Source organism: Diadema setosum, chromosome 12 (assembly GCF_964275005.1).
Source record: "Diadema setosum chromosome 12, eeDiaSeto1, whole genome shotgun sequence".
NCBI classification, from domain to species: Eukaryota; Metazoa; Echinodermata; class Echinoidea; order Diadematoida; family Diadematidae; genus Diadema; species Diadema setosum.
Window position 1 is genome coordinate 20,782,679 of NC_092696.1, and position 19,709 is coordinate 20,802,387.

Sequence of the window (19,709 nt, forward strand, 5' to 3'; positions counted from 1 at the left end):
TCAAGAGTGATTATTTTCACTCGATTTTTTTGGAGTATGTGTATGCGAGTGTGTGTGTGTGTGTGTGTGTGTGTGTGTGCGTGCATACGCGTTGTGTGTTCGTGTGTCAGAGGTGGCACGGGTAAGTGAGAGGGTTTACGTACTTTTATCCCGATAGATGTGCAAAATTATCCGGAGAATTCCGTGACACAATGATAAACCACGGTAAACGTCAGGTCCATTGAATGGTTAATAATCTCATTGTTTATTCCGTGAATGAAGTATCACCCATTGCACACCTATGAAGTTGTCAGCGAAGGAATGGTTCATACATCTTTCTCCTACACGTTTCGCTTTAAAACGTATTATGATCATAAGATTTCGGAGATTACATTGCTAATGAATGAAAACATTAATTTTTCATTCTTTATCACTTCACCGTCAATGAAATTGTACGGGTATCAATCGATCAAATTTATCTAAAACAATAATATTTCTATTTACTGCATCCAATACATCAATCATTTTGCTATTCCAGTCATTCCAAACAGAGAGTTACCCTTTTGGTGACCGTGGCCTTATTGCACTGTATAGCGATACCATTATTCTTTCGATGTCTATAGGCAATTTGATTGATTATCGTCGATTACATTTTACAGTTCTGTCTTCCCCTCCGTGCCTGAAGCCGGGAAGCCGTTTTCCTTCACGATCTGCGCAAAGGCCGCCGCCGACTTTTTGGCGCGACGCGTTCGCGCGGGATCGTTGAAGTCCACGTGGTAAAGTCCGAACCGTTCGCTGAATCCCGACGCCCACTCGAAGTTGTCCATGAGGGTCCAAGCGAAGTAGCCGCGCAAGTTTACACCGTCCACCTTTGAAGCTACGTTAAGTTTTTGTGGAATGGTGACAGACAAACATATAGACAGACAAACAGAGAAGAGACAAAAGGAGACAAAAAAGAGACAGATATGAAATATGTGAAAGGATTTGTATTTTGCATTTACAGGTAGACAGGCGTGCATCACGTAAAGAATTATTATCATTTTCATTTTCAATTCATTTTCATATTTCTCAATGAAAAATGCATCAAATATAAAAGAAAATTCTACATGATGTCCAGCCAGGATGGACAATGAAATATTTCAAAAGTATAAGACATGGTGGTCAATCTATGAAAGTTTGAATCTCTAAGTATGATAGCTAAAAAATATGATGTCATGGCATATTTACATGTATGCCTAAAGAAAAAAGAAAACATTTCAACAACTTGCATTTAACTAATACGGGATTTTCCATTATGGCTATACCCTCCAACAGAAGATAGATTGTGTCTGTTCTAATTGTTGTTGTTTTATTATTCTTTGTAATCTGACTTTATTTTGTGTTTTACTTCAGTGTGTTTACTTTTTGTTTTTGAATGATTCCACTAAATTCATAGTCATAGCGATTGTTTATTGGATAACATGCTCCATTGACATCAATATGGTTATTTCTGTTTTTTCTTGTAACGGAAAAAAAAATCCATTTCTCTCCAATCAATGATAAAGCTTTTCTTGAGCCAATTTGACGAAATCTCCTGAAGGATGTGGGGGGGGGGGACTTTTAACTAAGATTAAATCGTGTGAAAGTTAAGAATCTTATCCATTTTGCTAAAGTACCTAACCCCACCAACCCTTATCAGTAGTATCAATAACATAATAAAATATGTTACCGTTTCCATATTTGAAAAAAAAAAGCATGGAATATAATTGTGGTTGTCATGGCACCTTTCAATGCCTCGTTGAGGTAAGCACGGTAATATTTGCATCGGAGCTCGTCGTCCAGGTTCATCGGACCATCGGGCTCCGAGACGCCGTTCTCTGTGACGTAGATCGGTACGTCACCGTAGTTTTCTTTAACCCAGTTGAGGAGGCCCCGAAAGCCCCATGGAACGACCTGAAGAGATCACAAAAAAAGCCTCGTATTGTTTCTTTTTCTACAATAAAAAAAAAATGTTCTCCTGTAATTTTACTAGGCTCTACCACAATCATGTTTTCTCTGACGAGCTAAGCCATTAGTTTGCAGACACAAACCCTTGTTGGTCGTAAAGGAGTCTATGCCAAAGCAATTCTTTCATATTCCCCCCACTGTAGCTGCTCCCAACAAGTACACGGCCTATGGGACACTTTGTTGTTATTGTTGTTGTTGTTACTGCTGCTGCTGCTGGTTAATTTTTAACGCGCGTGTTATTCAATTGTAAATACTTACGCCAGTGGTGCATGTTACTATTGTCTTTTCTTGTTGTTGTTGTTCTTAACGCAGAGTCCTTTCCAACCAACTTAAAAAGGTTTGTGCCTACAAACTACCGAGACATATAGATCAGAGAGCACGATTTTAAGGAAACATGTGTTGTTGGCCCATCGTGAGTTTGCTTACAAAATAAAGTACATTGCATTGCGTAGTACTTACACGTTTAGATTTCTGAACTTAAATATAGACGAATAGGCAATTCTTAGTTAGTTTTTGATCTGTTATAGGGTCAAATTTCCCAGCTGTAATTAAGGGCTCCGAGAGAGGAGAGATGAACGCAAAAATATCAAGGCTGAATATGTTTGTATGTGACATGAGTTATTTGATAGCTAGTGTCCATCTAACAAATCTTAAGAACGCAGGAAAGATACTTATAACAGCTTGCGCGATATGTAAAGGTATCGCATTGTTCTCATCATTTTGTGGTGCCGTGAGTAGGCCTACAGATGTGAAATGACGTGCCACAACGAACAAACAAACAAACAAACAAACAAACTTTCCAGCCCCCCAAAGAGAAGCGTCGTGGTGACGATGTGCATGAGCGAAAATGAATGAATTATCGTCAAGCAGTAATAGATTCTCACTGATCAATGTTGATGAGATACTAAATTGTTATTGGCTTACTTTGAGCCACTCTGAAGCAGCCTGGGGCCAGGCAGGATCGGAGCTGAACTCGGCTTGCATATCGTCGAACACAGTGGGCACGGGGTTAAAGATCGCCTCCTTATGGGCCACAAACCTAAAACAATAAGTGTTTCGAAAAGGGGAAGAAGGAGGCAAAGATAAAGAAGGAAAAGAAAATCAAAAAAGAACGAGAGACACAGGAAAGAAAGAGGAACAGAGAAACCAAGAGGTTAAGAAAGGAGAAGAAGGGAAGGGGAGGAAGACGAAACAGGAGAAATAAAAGGAATCGAACAGAAACGAAAAATCCCAGGTATAACCTAATTGTGCAGTAAATTTTCTGCCGTGAACATGAGGAAACATCGCATGACGAATTTGTATTAAACACTTATACGTATTTCAAAATAGTGATTACTTTGTCTTGTTTGTTGTTGAGTAGCCCCCAAAATGATATGTCGTCTGACGAGCATTCCATGAATCTGCATTAAGCACATAATGATACGTATTTCAAAATGATGATTATTTTGTTGTCGAGTAGCCCCCAAAATGCTATGTCGCCTGACGAGCATTCCATAACACTACGTTGTGTACAATAGACCATAGACCAAATCAATCACAAAAGCCAGTTTTTTTTTTCTTCATATTATATCAGCCAAGAGAGCAAAATTGTATATTCTTGAGATATCACCTTCACCGTCAAATTGTGGCAGATATGTTGGACTGCAAACAAACTCTAAACAAAATGTCGGCAAAAATCGGTTACTGTCAATAATATCCAGCATATTCATCGATATGTCTCCTGTCATCTGGCATTTATTTTCTAATGGTATAAAGACATAGTCAATCATGGCAGTGCACCTCTCGTACTCCGGCCTACTCGTCAGAAACCTAATTACCATAAAACTACAAATATTATATATTTTTTTTCGAAAACGCTTGGAAATGCCATTCAAACTGTATCATCATTACCTCGTCATAATATAAGCAATCAAACTTTGCTATCATTTCTCTTATTATTGTTGACGTCGATAACTGTTATGATAATGACATTGTTCTTTGTATTTGTGATGATTTATTGAATCAGTAGTAGTCAACTGTTCTTTGTTTCTGTGGTTATCATCTGCAAGCGCAATTATGTTTACTCTAATTGTGTAGATTATCAAGCCTTAGTAAATGTGGCCATTATCATAACTGGTATAATTATTTCAACTGGAGAGTTTGGTTACCTGGTCGAATAGTGGTTGAGCCCGAAAAAGTCTGCTGTTCCCTTGATGAGTAGCTTCTCTTGCTCCGTGAATACGGGCAGACGAGATACCGTCAGTTCCTGGAGGGCGCTGAGGTTAGCAACGGCTTGCTTCACTACATCCGGGTAATCGCCTGTCAATGTGATAGCAATATTCATAAAACCAGCAATTATGATTTAAAGAAAAATGGTAATGACGACAATACATAGTGTACAAAAAGAATAAAAAGATAATCATCCAAACAAAATGAGATCAGTGACAGTAATCATAATAGTATCAACGTCATTATTGTTATTGTTACTTTCATTATTGGTATCATTGTAATCATTATTATTATTATCATCATCATCATCATCATCATCGAAATCTTATTTACAGTGGGTAAATTGTCAGTGCTATCTTCATATATGGTCTTCTTATGGTCGGTAAAAATATCATGTCCTAGGACGTAAACACTGAGCTTGGACTCGAACTCCGAACCTCTTGTTTGAAAGTCAAAAGCTTTATCTGTTGTTTAACAAAAGCCTACCACAGCGCCCCAGATCCTTGCGGACCAAATATACTGCCTTATGGCTACGGTCACAACTCAGAGCGGCGACCGACCGATTTGTAGCCTGCTCGGTCGCTGCTGAAATTTTGGCACCGCCCAGCAGTTTTTGGAGATGCTGAGCAAGCTGTAAAACCCTAGCGATGGCCGAGCAGTGCCCTGTCGATTTCCCGTCGGTCACCGATCGATTTTCAGAAAAAATTTTGGCGAAATATGGGGATCTGCAACGCGCAGAGTCCGAGCAGTCACCGAGCGATGCCCCATCGGCAACTGGACGATCTCCCACCGGTCACCGGCAGATTTTTACGAAATCTCTCAGCGACCGACGGGTGATCGATAGGTCATCTACCGGTGACCCGTAGGCGTACCGACGGCCACTCGCCGGTCTCTGCCGGAAATTTCTCACGAGCTACCTGTGTTTATTAATGTACCTATGTGATTTGTGATGTGTTAATTGATTAATCAATTAAGATAAAACTCGAGGCAAAAGATCTAAGAGTTAAATTATCAACTAACGAACCTCAGCTATGTGATACCACAGATGACTAGAAATTAGGAAATAAAACAAAAGGGAGGAACACCCAAGATGGAACAAAAATTAGAATAGATCAGAATTTTCCAGAATATCTTCAACAAATCTCCAAAATATCTTTTATATTTTACAGTATTTTTCTACTCCTATCTAATTTTACATTTTGATTTTCCCCATCTCTTGTCATTCATTTCTTCTTCAATCAATAGGCCTTAAATGAATGATAAGGTAACCAAACCATATTTTACTACGTCAACATATCAACACTAACTTTTAGCTTTCATCTCTTTTGCCCCAAAGTGGTTGCCTCTGACTTCCATGTCCCTTATGTTGGTTGCCGAGATGTTGAGATGCTGATATGTTGGTGGGGTTTCCTTGCCTCTTATCCCTCCCCCTGCTTCTTCCACATTGCGCTAGATTATCTTCTCCATCTCGTCCCTGGTTTCCTTCAGTGCTTCTGTCATTTTCCTCTTAACATTTTTAGTCCCTAAATCACCCGACGGCGACCGCTCGATCTATTCTCTTGGTTTTCTTCTGTGCTGTTGTCATTTTTGTCTCTATTATTTTTGTTCCCTAAATCGCTCGGCAGCGACCGCTCGATTAGGTCAGTGCCTGGGCGGTTCCCGCTCGGACACCGAGCGTATTTTGGGCAGCGAGTGAAAACTGGTCGGTCACCGCTGAAATTTTAACTCCGCGCTAAAACTTCAGTGGCGACCGACCGATGCCCCCAAAAATCAGTGGCGCCTGGTCGGTCACCGGTCGGTCACCGGTCGTTGTGCGACCGGTCTTGGCTAAAAACTCGCCGACCGGTCGCCGAGCAGGCTGATTTTGGGGGTTGTGACCGTAGCCTACGTTTTGTGAGCAAGCGTTGCTAGTGTGGACATGCTGTGTTCGTCATTTAGTTCATATGACTAGTCCCGCCTACCATTTCCGAAGATGGGGTTGGCAACAGAGCCGAGCTCAAACATCCGCATCCTGTCTGCCGCGGCCCTGTCGGCGGCGCTATTTGGATCGGCTGGCTCTGACCAGAAAGAGTTGAACACGATGGAGATTTTCCCGCCCTGCTGGGGGCGATACTTCTGGTCGTAGGTATGCCAGGCTCGCGCATGCGCCTTGATCATAGTGTGCACGGCGCGGTAAGTCCCGTAGCCGGGACGAGTTTTTCCCGGAGCGAAAATCCCCGCCTCATAGCCTTGGATGGCAATGACCTTTGGTTCGTTGATGGTAAACCAGAGTTTGACCTGTTAAAGAACAAAAACAACAACATAAATTTGGAAATGAAATTTTGGTCATCTGATTCTTAGAAGTGTCCAGGGATTTGAACAACTTACATTATAAAAAGATGAAGTTGTTATTTTTGGCATAAATATTATAGGTGGTCTGCCATCGCACTACACTTGAAGGGTTTGTTTGCAAAAACCGATAAGTCCATTTTTGAAGATTTTGAAGTACGACCTCCGTCATAACGTACAAAATAATACCTTTTAAATGATATATTGGTCACTACATATAAAGGTATATTTTTGAAGTTATGGTCAAAAGAAGCAAAAATGTTCTTATTATTCTCTTTATTTTTCTTGACCTTTAATCGCAAATATCTCCATTTGGCAAATATGGACTTATCGGTTTTTGCAAACAAACTCTTCACACTTGTATTACGAAATGGGATGTTTTACAAATAAACGAAAGCTATGACAGAACGCTTGTACATTCCTGTTTTGCATGTTGCTGGTTTTTTTTTTTTTTTCAAATGATAGAATTTATTGATTTCTCGAAGCAACATAATTATACAGAGGATGGATGAAATACATAATTAGTACTTCAACACAAAGCCATTTCTTTGGTACAAACAATTCAAACACTTATCTGTGTTTTTTCATGTTTTCTTTTTCAAATATTCAAGTAACTCCTTACTAGCAAAGATACAATAAAGGGTCGTGCATGCAAGGGAAAATAGGACAAAATAACTCTTGGCAGTCCGAAAGCCCGCCCAGGCCCACCCGACATAGCGACGACGAGTGCACAGTGAATAAGTTCCTGTTTTGCATGTTGTTATCTTAATTTCTTGTTCTTGAATAATTTGAAGGATTTTTATGTTCTCTTAACATGGTCAATAAGAACCTGTCAATATTACAACATGATCACATCACACGCTTTTTACATGAAAAAAAAAAGTATGCGTGTGCGCTTGTATGCAGAATGATAATCGAATCTACCTCATGCTTTAAGTAATTATAGACTGTTTAAGTCGACTGCGTAGTATATTCAGTATATTGACGCAACTCTGTCAAAACTATGACTGTGACAAAAACAGGACTACGCAGTCACCAAGACAATCTTTTAGTATAACACGGACGTCATGTACAACCAGTCACATATTTGCCGAATTGATGGTGAAACATTTTTTTTCTTCTTCTGTGAGCTGACTGGACACTTTAATTGGAATTTCGTTTGTCTTTTTTTTTTGTCCTTGATATTGAGGGACATGCAAAAAAAAAAAAAAAATCATGACTGATCAAGCTCGACATGGTCTTTCTCCGAGTCTGATCACCTTGTCACCGAATTCGTTGAAGCAGAAGTCGGCGTAGGCCTGGAAGTAGAGGGCCATCATCTCGTTCTCCCAACCGCCGATCTCCTCCATTACGTGCGGGAGGTCGAAGTGGTAGAGGGTGACGGCAGGCTGGATGCCGGCGGCTAGGAGACCGTCGATCACGGCGTGGTAGTATTTCACGGCGGCCTCGTTCGCCTGAAGATCGAGTGGGGAAAACAATTCGTGCCATGTTAGTTATAGCTCATCGAACATCTTTTTGTTATCGTTGCATGAAAAAAAAATAAGCAAAACAAAACTAAACAGAAAAAATCGAATTATAGAAGATGCGCTGTCGACATGTGGTAAACCATAATGGCCCGAATTCACGAAGGTGGTACAAACAAAACCATGGTTTAAACCATGGACAAAAACCATGGAGCGCCAAGTGTCGCACGGAATATTTCGTTACGAAATTGGTCATTTCGTCGATAAAATGACAGGTTTCGTTAACGAAATTATCATTCCGTGGACGAAATGTTCATTTAGTTACAAAATGTTATCATTTTGTTACAAAATAATAATTTCATCGACGAAATGACTGATTTCGTGACGAAATATTCCATGCAACACTTGGCACTCCATGGTTTTTGTCCATGGTTTAAACCATGGTTTTGTTTGTACCACCTTCGTGAATTCGGGCCATAGAGTCAGTCATCAGTACAGCCAATGTTGCCACAGTGATCTCAATCAAAGGCCTAAACACACACATACACACACACACACACACACACACACACACACACATTTCCAAATAAAAAAGAAATTATGAGTGAATGAATGCCTGGCAATAGAGATAGATACGTGTAACAAGTCATTAACGAAATAAACTAAATGATTGAACAATACATCATTCTTAGTAGGGCCTACATGCACTAATAAACGTTAATAGGAAACCCACATTTAGTAGTTTTCGAGAACACACCTATAGCTTTGAACTATTATGAGCGCAAACAAGAAAAGAGATTCACGTTCGTCAGAATATGAAGGAGATCGATCAATACTGAAACATGAATACGAAATTATGTATTGTCATCCATAGTTAGCTCAGTCTCAACCATTCACTCAAATTATGAATACAGCTGAATCAGGACCATTCATCCTAATTTTCAGTGGCATAGCGGAAACTTCCTCCGGTGTAAAGGGGGCATAATGCGTATATGTTTGTACTTCTATCCGTAACTTTGTCTAAATATGTTGGTCGATGTGCTATTATATTATTCTTTTGCATACATTGGGATAATTATAATGTTTCTTTAAATGGGAACAAACAAATAAATAAACAGACAATGAAACAAACAGACAAATAATCAAATATTGTACCTGAAGCGTGAATCCAGTCGGGAAGAGTCGAGCCCAAGAGAGGGAGAACCGGTAGTGGGTCAGACCGAGTTCCTGTAGCATCTCGATGTCTCGCTGGTAGTTGTGGTAGCTGTCGCAGGCCACGTCCCCAGTCTGATCTTGGTGAGTCTTCCCAGGGATGTGAGTGAAGACGTCCCACACGTTTGGACCTCAAGTCAACAATAATTACAGAGACTATGTAGTAAGGCTCTAACTCTTACTCATCAGTTTGGATTTTTGTGTTGTGTGCTGTGTGAGCATTATAGAAGTTAGGTATAACCATTATATTTGTTCCCTGTACTTCTCCTTATTCCTATTTCTTATTTGAACATATCCATGTTTATATTCCGTTACGTTCTGATCAAAACTTTTATTTTCTTTGGTGCCACCTATACGGCAGAAGTCTCCTTGGTAATGATGTATGAGCAATATCACCCACATAAGGGGTAAAATGTTATCAAGAAATATCAAATAAATCAAATCACCATTGTCGTTATCGTTATCGTTATCGTTATCATAATGATACGATGATTGGCATGATTATTTTTGTGGGAAATTGTAGTGTAGTAGTAGAAGTAACAAAAGTAGTAGTAGTAGTCGTCGTAGTAGTAGACGTGGTAGCAAGGGCGCCGGAAGCGGGGGGGGGGGGCAGGGGTGGCACTTGTTCCCCCCCCCCCCAAAAAAAAAAAATAATAGTAATAATAACATTTTTTTTGGGGGGGGGGAAACGAGTTTTTGCCCCCCCCCCCCGTGCCCACTGTAACAAATAATTAATCAATTATGTAAAGACCAAAACGAAATATAAAGGCACTTTTCTTGTCTAAAAATTTGTCAGTTTCATAAATGATAATGCAAAACTTTCGAAGTAGTAGCCGAGGTAGTAATAGTAGTAGTAGTAGTAGTAGTAGTAGTAGTCATGGTGGTAGAGTAGATTTAGAAGTATTGGTATAATCATTATTATCCTCTTCACCATCGTATTATATCACCTCTAAATTAGTCAATATCATACCAGCACTGTATTTATCATTATGGTAATTGCTCTCGTTTATTCTTTCTGTGTTTCAAGTAATCCAAAATTTAATGCCGCCTACCTTTTCCTTCCTCATCCCACGCCCCCTCGATCTGGTAGGCAGCAGTGGAGGCTCCCCAGATGAACCCTTCCGGGAAGGTGTCGTGGAGAAGACTGTCCCGCTCAGGGTCGTTAAAGATGTCCTCAAAGACAAACTCCCCCGTCGACGGTGATGCGGCTACCACCAGGAGAATGGTTGCCGTGGCAACGAGCGCGTTGAGACCAACCATGATTATCAAGATTGCTAGGCGTGTCCAGAGTCAGTTAGTCCCTTCAGATATATATCTCCTGTCCCAGACAATGTAAAAAGAAAGAACAGCTGAGGGCAAAGCAAATGAATAAAGGAAGAAGAAAGAGAGAGGAAAAAGAGGAAGGATGAAAATACAGGGAAAGAAAATCTTTAATTAATGGTCTTCGGTTTTGAATACACTCGACTAATTTTTCACAGGAAAAACGCTGCTGTCCTGCTGGACCAGTTCCACAACCCAGGCACGTATGGTCCTCTGAACCAAGAATATTCTCTACAATGAATTCTCTATGTTTTTAAGGAAAGTTTACTTTAAAATTTTAGAGTAAAGTATACTGAATGTAAATACAAGAATAGTCAATAGAAACACACAAAGATGAAAGGAATATCTGTGGGGGCGCTGTGGCATAGTGGATAAGACTCCCGACTCCTAATTAGTCCATGGGCCAAGAGGCAAAAAATTGGTTATTGGTACCATCTCAGGTGGCAATACCTTTTTGGTGTCATTTTGTTTGTTGGGCATATATATGCTTATCAAGCTATGATAGCATTTCTAAATGAGTAGCTTAGTCCTAATAAATGAATTTTTAACCAATTTGGTCTCGTTTTTATATCCCTATACTTCTGAATCGAGGCTAACCGCTATAGAAACAAGAGCACGATCTTCTGTATGTCCATGGAGCTCATGGTATGTCCACAGGTGTTCTGTTGTAAACGCCGTGCGCTTAGTATTTATTCAAGGCGGCGAAGGGAATATCCAAAGGATGATGCTGTCCAGAGCTAAACGCGATGCGTTTAGTCGTTATTCAAGACGGCGAAGGGAATATCCAAAGCCTATGATACAGTGTATTTCACTTTATCTAAAAAAAAAACAAACAAAAAAGCAATTCCTCGTGGATTTTGCCGTACTTTTTATTATTCATCACTTTCCGGTGAAAACGCTGAGGTGAAAACACTAATGCCACGCCAATGTAGCTTTATTTCCATCAAACAATGAACCAGTACACTACAATACGTAATAATAAATACTATTGCAAATGAGCAGAGTGATTTTTGTTTAAAACTGATGTATTTGTTGAGAGGGTAGTATAAAAACAGCATAGATAATTCCTTTTATTAGTAACTTTAGATATGATAACGGTACATTGTTTTGTTTTGTTGTTGTTGTTGTGTGGTTTTTTTTTTGCAGTGTTTACCAGAATTGATATTGTTGTTAATCAGACAAACACACACACACACATACACACACACACAGACTCGGAAACAATTGTCACACAATTAGTCCATGGGCCAAGACCCGAAAAATGGGTTACTGGTACCACCTGAGGTGGCAAGTTCTAGTTGTGCATTTTGAAATGGCATATATCTAAGGAATATTATTTTGCTATAATAGCATTTCCAGAGTAGTAGCTTAGTCATAGATTTCAGCCATCAACCCGACCAATGCCAAATATCTTTCATTGTTGGAGGGAAATAAAGCGACAGTGGCGTGGCATTAGCGTTTTCACCGTAGCGTTTTCACCGGAAAATGATGAATAATTGAAAAATACGGCAAAATCCACTAGGAGTTGTTTGTTTGTTTGTTTGTTTGTTTGTTTGTTTTTTGCTTTTTAGATAAAGGGATATACACTGTATCATTAGCTGTGGATATTCCCTTCGCCGTCTTGAATAAAGACTAAGCGCTGTGGACATCATAACCCTTTGCTATTCTCTTCGCTGCCTTGAATAAAGACTAAGCGCACCGCGTTTACAACAGAACACCTGTGGACATACAGAAGACAGTGCTCTTCTTTCTATAGCGGTTAGCTTCGATTCAGAAGTAAAGGGATATAACAGCGAAACCAAACGGGTTAAAAATTCATTTATTAGGACTAAGCTACTCATTTGGAAATGCTATCATAGCTTGATAAGCATATCTATGCCCGACAAACAAAATGACACCAAAAAGGTTTTACCACCCCAGATGGTACCAATATCTGGCCTGGCCCATGGACTAAATCGGAGGACCCGAGTTCGATTCCCGCCCAGTGTTTACGTCCTTGGACAAGATGGTTTACCCACAATGTCCCTCTTGACCCAGGTGTATAAATGGGTACTTGGCAACGCTGGGGTAATAATAATGGCAGGGCCCTCTGGTAGAGCAGTGGCAACACTGAAGAGGCTACCCTGGATAAAGAAGACCTTATTATTTAACATGCATACATCGCGGAGAAGAATGTCACCTCGGTGCCGAGGCGTGTTTTAGTGTTTAAAGTCACCTAATCAACGGCTTGTCCTGAACATTTTTTTTTTTCACACTGGCAAAGTTTCAGCACGTTATTAATTCACGTTGTCTCCCTCGTCAATGTGACAAGGCTAGATTGAATATTGTGAAAACTGACTTCTATTCTTTTCCGTCCTCAGCTTTCTGACTTGAAATCCGATTTTGATGAAGCTTACTTTTTGATCAGTTGCCCCTGTTCTATCTTGTGTCCATGGCCTTAGGCAAACTAAACACAATGCAGCATTGCACAACTCGAAGGGCTACTGCTGACCGACGCAAAACATCCATAAAGTGCTGCTCACAGGAAGCTGTTCATGTCGAAACCTGTGACGATCATTTCGCAGTTTACAGCTTCAGGCACATTCGGTCCTGCCCCCCAAACGGTGCATTTTGTGTATAATTTGGTACGGTGTATAAGTCTAATTCTTTTAGTTTGATTTTGCAGAGTCACTGAAAAAAAAAAAGTGTCTTGGCTCAAAACGTAGCGCATGCAGTCTTACAGTATATACACATTAATGGCGGGAAAGTGAGAATTCTGAAATTTGAGAAAATGTGCACTTTTTGGGTCGGTATATCAGATAGTTCTTATCCCTATTTCACGTGTAATTTTATTGTACAGATGACGCCTGGATATTTATTTGATTGTCCCTACTCCAACCTGGTCACGTACAGTGTTTCCAGGGGTGCGGTCAAAGGTTATTTTAGTTCCATTGAGTCAGAATGTATCGCGAGTTATCTGGCAAAGTCACAATAGCTCGAGAGACAAATCTGGCAAATATTAACCCCCTGTGCTGTCCTTTACGTTCTCCACAAGCGAAGATAGCCGATTCGGAAATTATTAGGTGTGCTTGAAATAGTCCCTCTATCTCACCCTTGACAAAATCACTTTGTCAAGCAATGAACAGATACATTATATTATTAGCATGCCGTCGCTCTTACTTATAGAAAAATTTAGTTGTTTTTTTTTATCATGCAACGATTTGGTATTGGATCTTATAATTCTAATGAAGGGATGTACCAGTTTCAATGGAATGTAAATATTCTGAAATTTTTGTAAAATAAAGTGCACTAGTGCTTGTCTTCTCATTTACAAAGTAAGAAGGCAAGTTAATTGTAAGCCTTAACTACCTTAAGAATGTCGTGCACGAAAAAGGCAGACACACATAAGTTTACATATAGGTACTATGTACATCCCATGATCTAAAATTGCCATTGATGACGTGTTCCTTTCGCGTATTGCCACCACGTAATGATACATACAAGTACCCCGACATTTCATTAGAGATTTTTGCCTATAAGGTATAGTAACAGAACTATTACCTGCATGCATAGGCATTGGTATTATAGTATTATATTTTGACGCATCTTTGTTCATTGATTATCTCCCTCCCTGCTTTCCTTTGTTCACCTACCCCCACCCCATCTCTCTCACTCTTTTTCTTTCCTATGTTGATTCTTACAAAATCATATTTTATGTTTCATATGGATAGTCCACCTACATTTAAGATCAGCTGTTTATGCTCCTCTGGCTGACGTGGTTTTAATATGTTTAGCTTGTTTTCTATTTTCTTTGATGCATCTTTGATATTTCTTCATTCACGTGAACACATGAAATTTTACATTTATATAGATAGAGAGATAGAGAAGGAGAGGAAAGTGTGGGTAGCAGAGAAAGAGAAGGAAAGAGATGATAAGCATTATCACTTGTAAATCAATAAGGGAATCCCACTGTATAAGTCATATCAACTACAAAATAAATCATGTTGTTAATAGTTACTGTTTACGTATATATGAAGAGTTTGTTCGCAAAAACCGATAAGTCCATATTTGCCAAATGGAGATATTTGCAATTAAAGGTCAAGAAAAATAAAGAAAAAAAAATGCTTCTTTTGACCATAACTTCAAAAGTATACCTTTATATGTGACCAATATATCATTTAAAAGGTATTATTTTGTACTTTATGACAGAGACCGTACTTCAAAATCTTCAAAAATGGACTTATCGGTTTTTGCGAACAAACTCTTCATATAGTTACCAGTAGCAACCACAGAAAGACATACAATCTCATGCGAAGATGAAATCATGTACTCAAATGTGAACTGCTTTGCTTTGCACTTGATATTAAAAGAAGCCTCAATAGTGAATACACGATACAAATGCATCGAGTAAGTTTGTGTACAAACAGTGCGTATAGAAAAAAAAAATAAAAACTGAAAGGTAAAACTCCAAGAATTACATTACATATATGTGCTAATTAGAAATTAGTTTTATTTCAACTTACCGTCTTGGTACCTCCACGGGGAACGGCTCCTGTGCCTATGAAACACTGCTTGCTGTACGAAGCTGTAGGTCGGACCCTTTGATATGGGATCACCCCTGTTTACTCCGAGGGTTAGCACTGATTATTTAAGATCGAGGTCTTGTTTACCCTATGCGATAGGTCAGATCATGGATCACCAACGACTCCCGTACATTACCCATGTTTGCATCTATCCCCTTATTCTAAACCCCATAACCACCAATGATGTTCACAAAATATATATGTGTGTGTGTGTGTGTGTGTGTATACATAATATATATATATATATATATATATATATATATATATATATATATATATATATATATATATATATATATACAATTTGTCAATCAGTTGCAATGAAAACATCTCGACGGAAGAATTTCGTGAATTTGAATAAGTAATTAATCTAATGAATAGTATTTGGACTGGCACGTAGGTTGTTTCGCATTGATTACTTAGAACTACTCAGCATCTATTTTTAGAGCCTTAAGTTTGGTCGGTGCAACAAATAATTAATTGTAATGCGAGATAGACTTCTTTACACTTGCATATCTTTCACAGTATGATGATAATTTCAGCATTTAGGGCCTATGTTAATTGTCATGATGATAATGATAATAACAAAATGAAAACCACTAATGCCATGTCATTATTATCATTGTAATCATTATTATTGGTGGTATCAAAAGTAGCAGTAATAGTACAGTTGTAGTGGTAGTAGTAATAGTAGTACAGTAATAGTACAAATGTTGTAGTAGTCGAAATAGTAGTAATATCATGACCATTATCATAATGATACAAGTGAAACCATGAAGGGTGTGCACGAAAAAAAAAAAGGCATATTCAAGAATGAGATTGAATTTCAATTTTTCTCTTTTCTATCTCTCTCTATATTCCCTATATCTCTCCATACATACATAATATACATTATATTACGTCAGGTGAAATAACTTACCAAAGCTGATAAATGACAAACACAATCGTAACAAAACAAAAAAACTAGAGTGCACTGTTCTCAGTAGAGTCACAAAATAAATGTGAACATTTTATTGAACCAGAGTGCATTTCTTCTTCACTATAATAACCATAATATAGATACATTTTCATATTATCTTTACAAATTCAATAGTGCTACCTAAATTGTACAGTGTGAATGGCTCTTTAATGCATGACAAGCACATTCCTGTATTGCATAATTGTCGACTTCACACATACAAAGTCAGTATCATATCACCATCAGTTGACACATTTATTAATGCAGTTTGAACCACAACATTAATTTACAGAGAGAGTACATCAAAGAAACAGAAGAATGAAATTTTCATTGAAATCGATGATAAGAACAAAAATAATGAACTCTTCAGGTATGCCAGTTTCTTCAAACAAAAAAGGACACTAATGACAATCTCATGAATATGCATCACTGCCTCCACTAATTTGCATATGTGATTGTGAGTACAGAGGACTGCTGTTATAACGAAATCCTCCGGACCGGCAGTTTTCTATTGTTATAGTGAAATTTTGTTATAACCAAACAAATTAAAAATAAAAAACAGAGAGGATAATGTTGCTGCCTGAATATTTATTTCATTATAACCGTGTTTGTTATAACCGGAGTGCACAGTAATTCTTTTTTTTTTTCCCCCTTCTCTTTTGTACTCAGGCAAGATGCTAGAAATTACATGTATAGTTCAATTTCAATGAAACTTTCAATATACTTTTGTGCATTGTATTGATTTTCTCTTGTAGATAAGGTCAACCTGAATATGAACTTACAGTTTCACTGTAATGGGAATGTCTACACTGAGGCCCAAATACATAATATGTGTACGTGAACATTTTATATTCTACTACCATCACAGTAATCAGCCAGCGTTTGAACACATTGGACGTAACAAAAAAGAAAAATACATGTACATTAATAACTTTACACAAAGTTGCAAACCTCAAAAAAGACTTCACCACAATAGACTTCTGATGAAAAGAAACTTGTTCTAAGACACTTCTTTTGATATCACAGGATTTCATTCTCAAATATTTGTGCATTGGATTGTTGATAATAAAACTAGAAGATCTTGGTGACATAAAATAGACCATTTTAGCTTCAGGTTAATTCATTTTCTGGCTATTCCAGAGAACCAAATCTGTTTGCACTAGGGTTGCCCAACGCATCATCAACTACTAAATGCAAATCATCAGGACTCCAAGTTTAAAGGGGACCTCCGGATGATTTTCAGACTTTTACATTTGAACAACTATAAATTAGTCAAACTGAATACAGAGTTTCAGAATTTATAGTGATTGGGATAAGGAATGAGAATGTTTTCAAAATTTACAACAAATTGCAATGAACAAGGATGATGACATGACAGCCTCACCATAAGAATGCATGAGTTCGGGCTCGAGGAAGCAGAACAAAAGAAGAAGGCATGCATAGATTTTTCACAGGTGAACTTGTTGAGCAAGCGGTATTGTAATGGAATTCCACTGCTACATTTCTGAAATATATGAGGCTCTGATGTCATCAACACTGTTCAGTGTAATTTGTTTAAGATTTTCAATTTATTGGTTTCTCTGCTCAAGGACCACAATAAATTCCACGAATCTATACATGGAGCTGTTGATTTACGTACTACATGATGTCAAATTATGAAAATCGTCCGGAATGCCCCTTTAAAGAAAGGCGCACAGTAAAGATATGTGAATTCTTCTATGTGTTAGAGCATCATCATAAATATAAGAAATATCCTTACGTCTAAATATATTAGATTTACGGTAAATCAGCCTAATCTGCCGATTGTTCTTCATCAATTGATTCCATTTTAAACATTTCCAATTCATTCCTAGCACAGGGAAATCCTGCTACATACTAAAAGTAATGTCGCAGGAGTAACCAATTTTCCCTCATTACCATCAGTACCTCACTGTAAACATACTATTAAAGAAAAAAAAAGAGGCCAGCTATATTCAGTAATGGACAATTCGATTGGGACCGCAAAATTAACATAGACTGCAATTCACGTTTTAGTGGAGTTTCCCTGTATATTTTTTTTTCATAAGCATTCTTCTTGTAATATTCAAATTCATGAAATCGAGCATGTACCCCCATGATTTTTATCATGGCTACTACTAAAACACTGATCAATTCAGTGCTTATTTACATCGATTTAGGGCAATTTGTCAATCAGTTGCATTCTTGTTGTTGTTGTTAATCATATTTCTTTCCTGGCCCATTTGCAGCAGCCGACCCATCTGCTGAACACCATTATCTAGCAAATATTTCTCAAGTCAAAATGGGATGATCCCTGCAAGCTTTTGTTTCACATCACTTTAGAACCACTCCTGTAAAGACTACTGCACCCATCTGATGCAAGAACTGCGCTCTACAGCTGCTGTTTGTGGTTACTGCCCAAAACATGATTTTGTTTAAATACTGTTGTGTAGCATCTAATTTGGAGTCTTGATGCGATGACAGAGCCACTTTTCCTTATCTGCATGTTTGGTTTATGTCCCGAGTTTGATGAAACTTCTACCATCCTCTTCACTGTCTTTTTTTTTCACGCTATTCCTTATCTGCATGTTTGGTTTATGTCCGAGTTTGATGAAACTTCTACCATCCTCTTCACTGTCTTTTTTTTTCACGCTATTCATCAAAGTCATAATTGCACTTTGAATGCACTCAACTGGGGGGGGGGGGGGGGGACTTTCATAAAGCTGTTCATAAAGTTATGAATGACTTAAGAACGACTGGTGATCAGTTTTTGTGCTAAATTATTGAAATTCTGATAAGTATAGCACATCAGAACTGGGGGGCATTTCATGAAGGAACTTGTCGGATAAAATATCTGACAAGTCAATTATATCTAACAAGTTTTGAGAAATTCTTTAATCTGATTGGCTGATTTCTCTGAACTTGTCGGATATAATTGACTTGTCGGACATCTTATCCGACAAGTTCCTTCATGAAATGCCCCTCTGATCACCAGTAAAGTCGTTCATAACTTTACAAACAGCTTTATAAAACAGGGCCCAGGCCGTTTTTATAAGAGGTAACCACAGAATGGAAATCAATGCTGGCAAATTGAAGGAGAGATGTGTGAGGGAGTCGAAAGAAGGATCCCTCTCGAGCAGCGCGACACAAAATTGGAGCAGTTAACCCCACCCCCACCCCATCCCCATCACTTGGGGGAAAAGGGAATCCTCCCCGACCTTTCCTTGTCCCCTTCCTCCAGCTTGTAGGCGGGATGGTACTTGATCTCCCCCCGGTTGGTGGTGTACATGAGGGTGGGGTTGGGCGAGGTGGTAGATATACTGCCCAGTGATGTATATCTATGCAGTACAAGAGAGAGAAAAAAAGAACACAGTGTATACGGGGAGTTTTATCACAAAACAAGCAGTCCATTCTTGTTAAGATATATTTGTGATTGAAAGCTGATTTTTTTTTTTTTTTTAAACAGTGAAGTAAATACACTTGTTATGTGAAAATATGGGATATTCTAATCACAACTTCAGTAATGTTCCATGTTGTAACAAGCGAGGTATCACTAGAAAGGTTTTTACTTTGCTCTATCTTAGGGAGATGGACTTACTTTAAAATGTTTCAAAATGGCACTTACCTCATTTTGGGATGAAACTCTTCATTTGTATCCATGCAGTAAACTCACATTACAAAGAGATATCATACGAC

General features: G+C 38.5%; 1 protein-coding gene across 1 annotated transcript; it reads right to left on the reverse strand.

Annotated features, from left to right (window-relative positions):
* Nucleotides 1-366: 366 nt before the first annotated feature.
* LOC140236188 (cytosolic beta-glucosidase-like) lies at nucleotides 367-15,028 on the reverse strand. Its single transcript, XM_072316156.1, has 9 exons — nucleotides 14,999-15,028; nucleotides 10,229-10,525; nucleotides 9,120-9,307; nucleotides 7,761-7,955; nucleotides 6,135-6,450; nucleotides 4,113-4,263; nucleotides 2,890-3,004; nucleotides 1,743-1,911; nucleotides 367-856 (listed from the first exon to the last, which is right to left on the reverse strand). The coding sequence occupies exons 2-9, from the start codon at nucleotides 10,434-10,436 to the stop codon at nucleotides 633-635; spliced, it is 1,566 nt and encodes a 521-aa protein (XP_072172257.1). The 5' UTR covers nucleotides 10,437-10,525; nucleotides 14,999-15,028; the 3' UTR covers nucleotides 367-632.
* Between the last annotated feature and the right edge of the window lie 4,681 nt (nucleotides 15,029-19,709).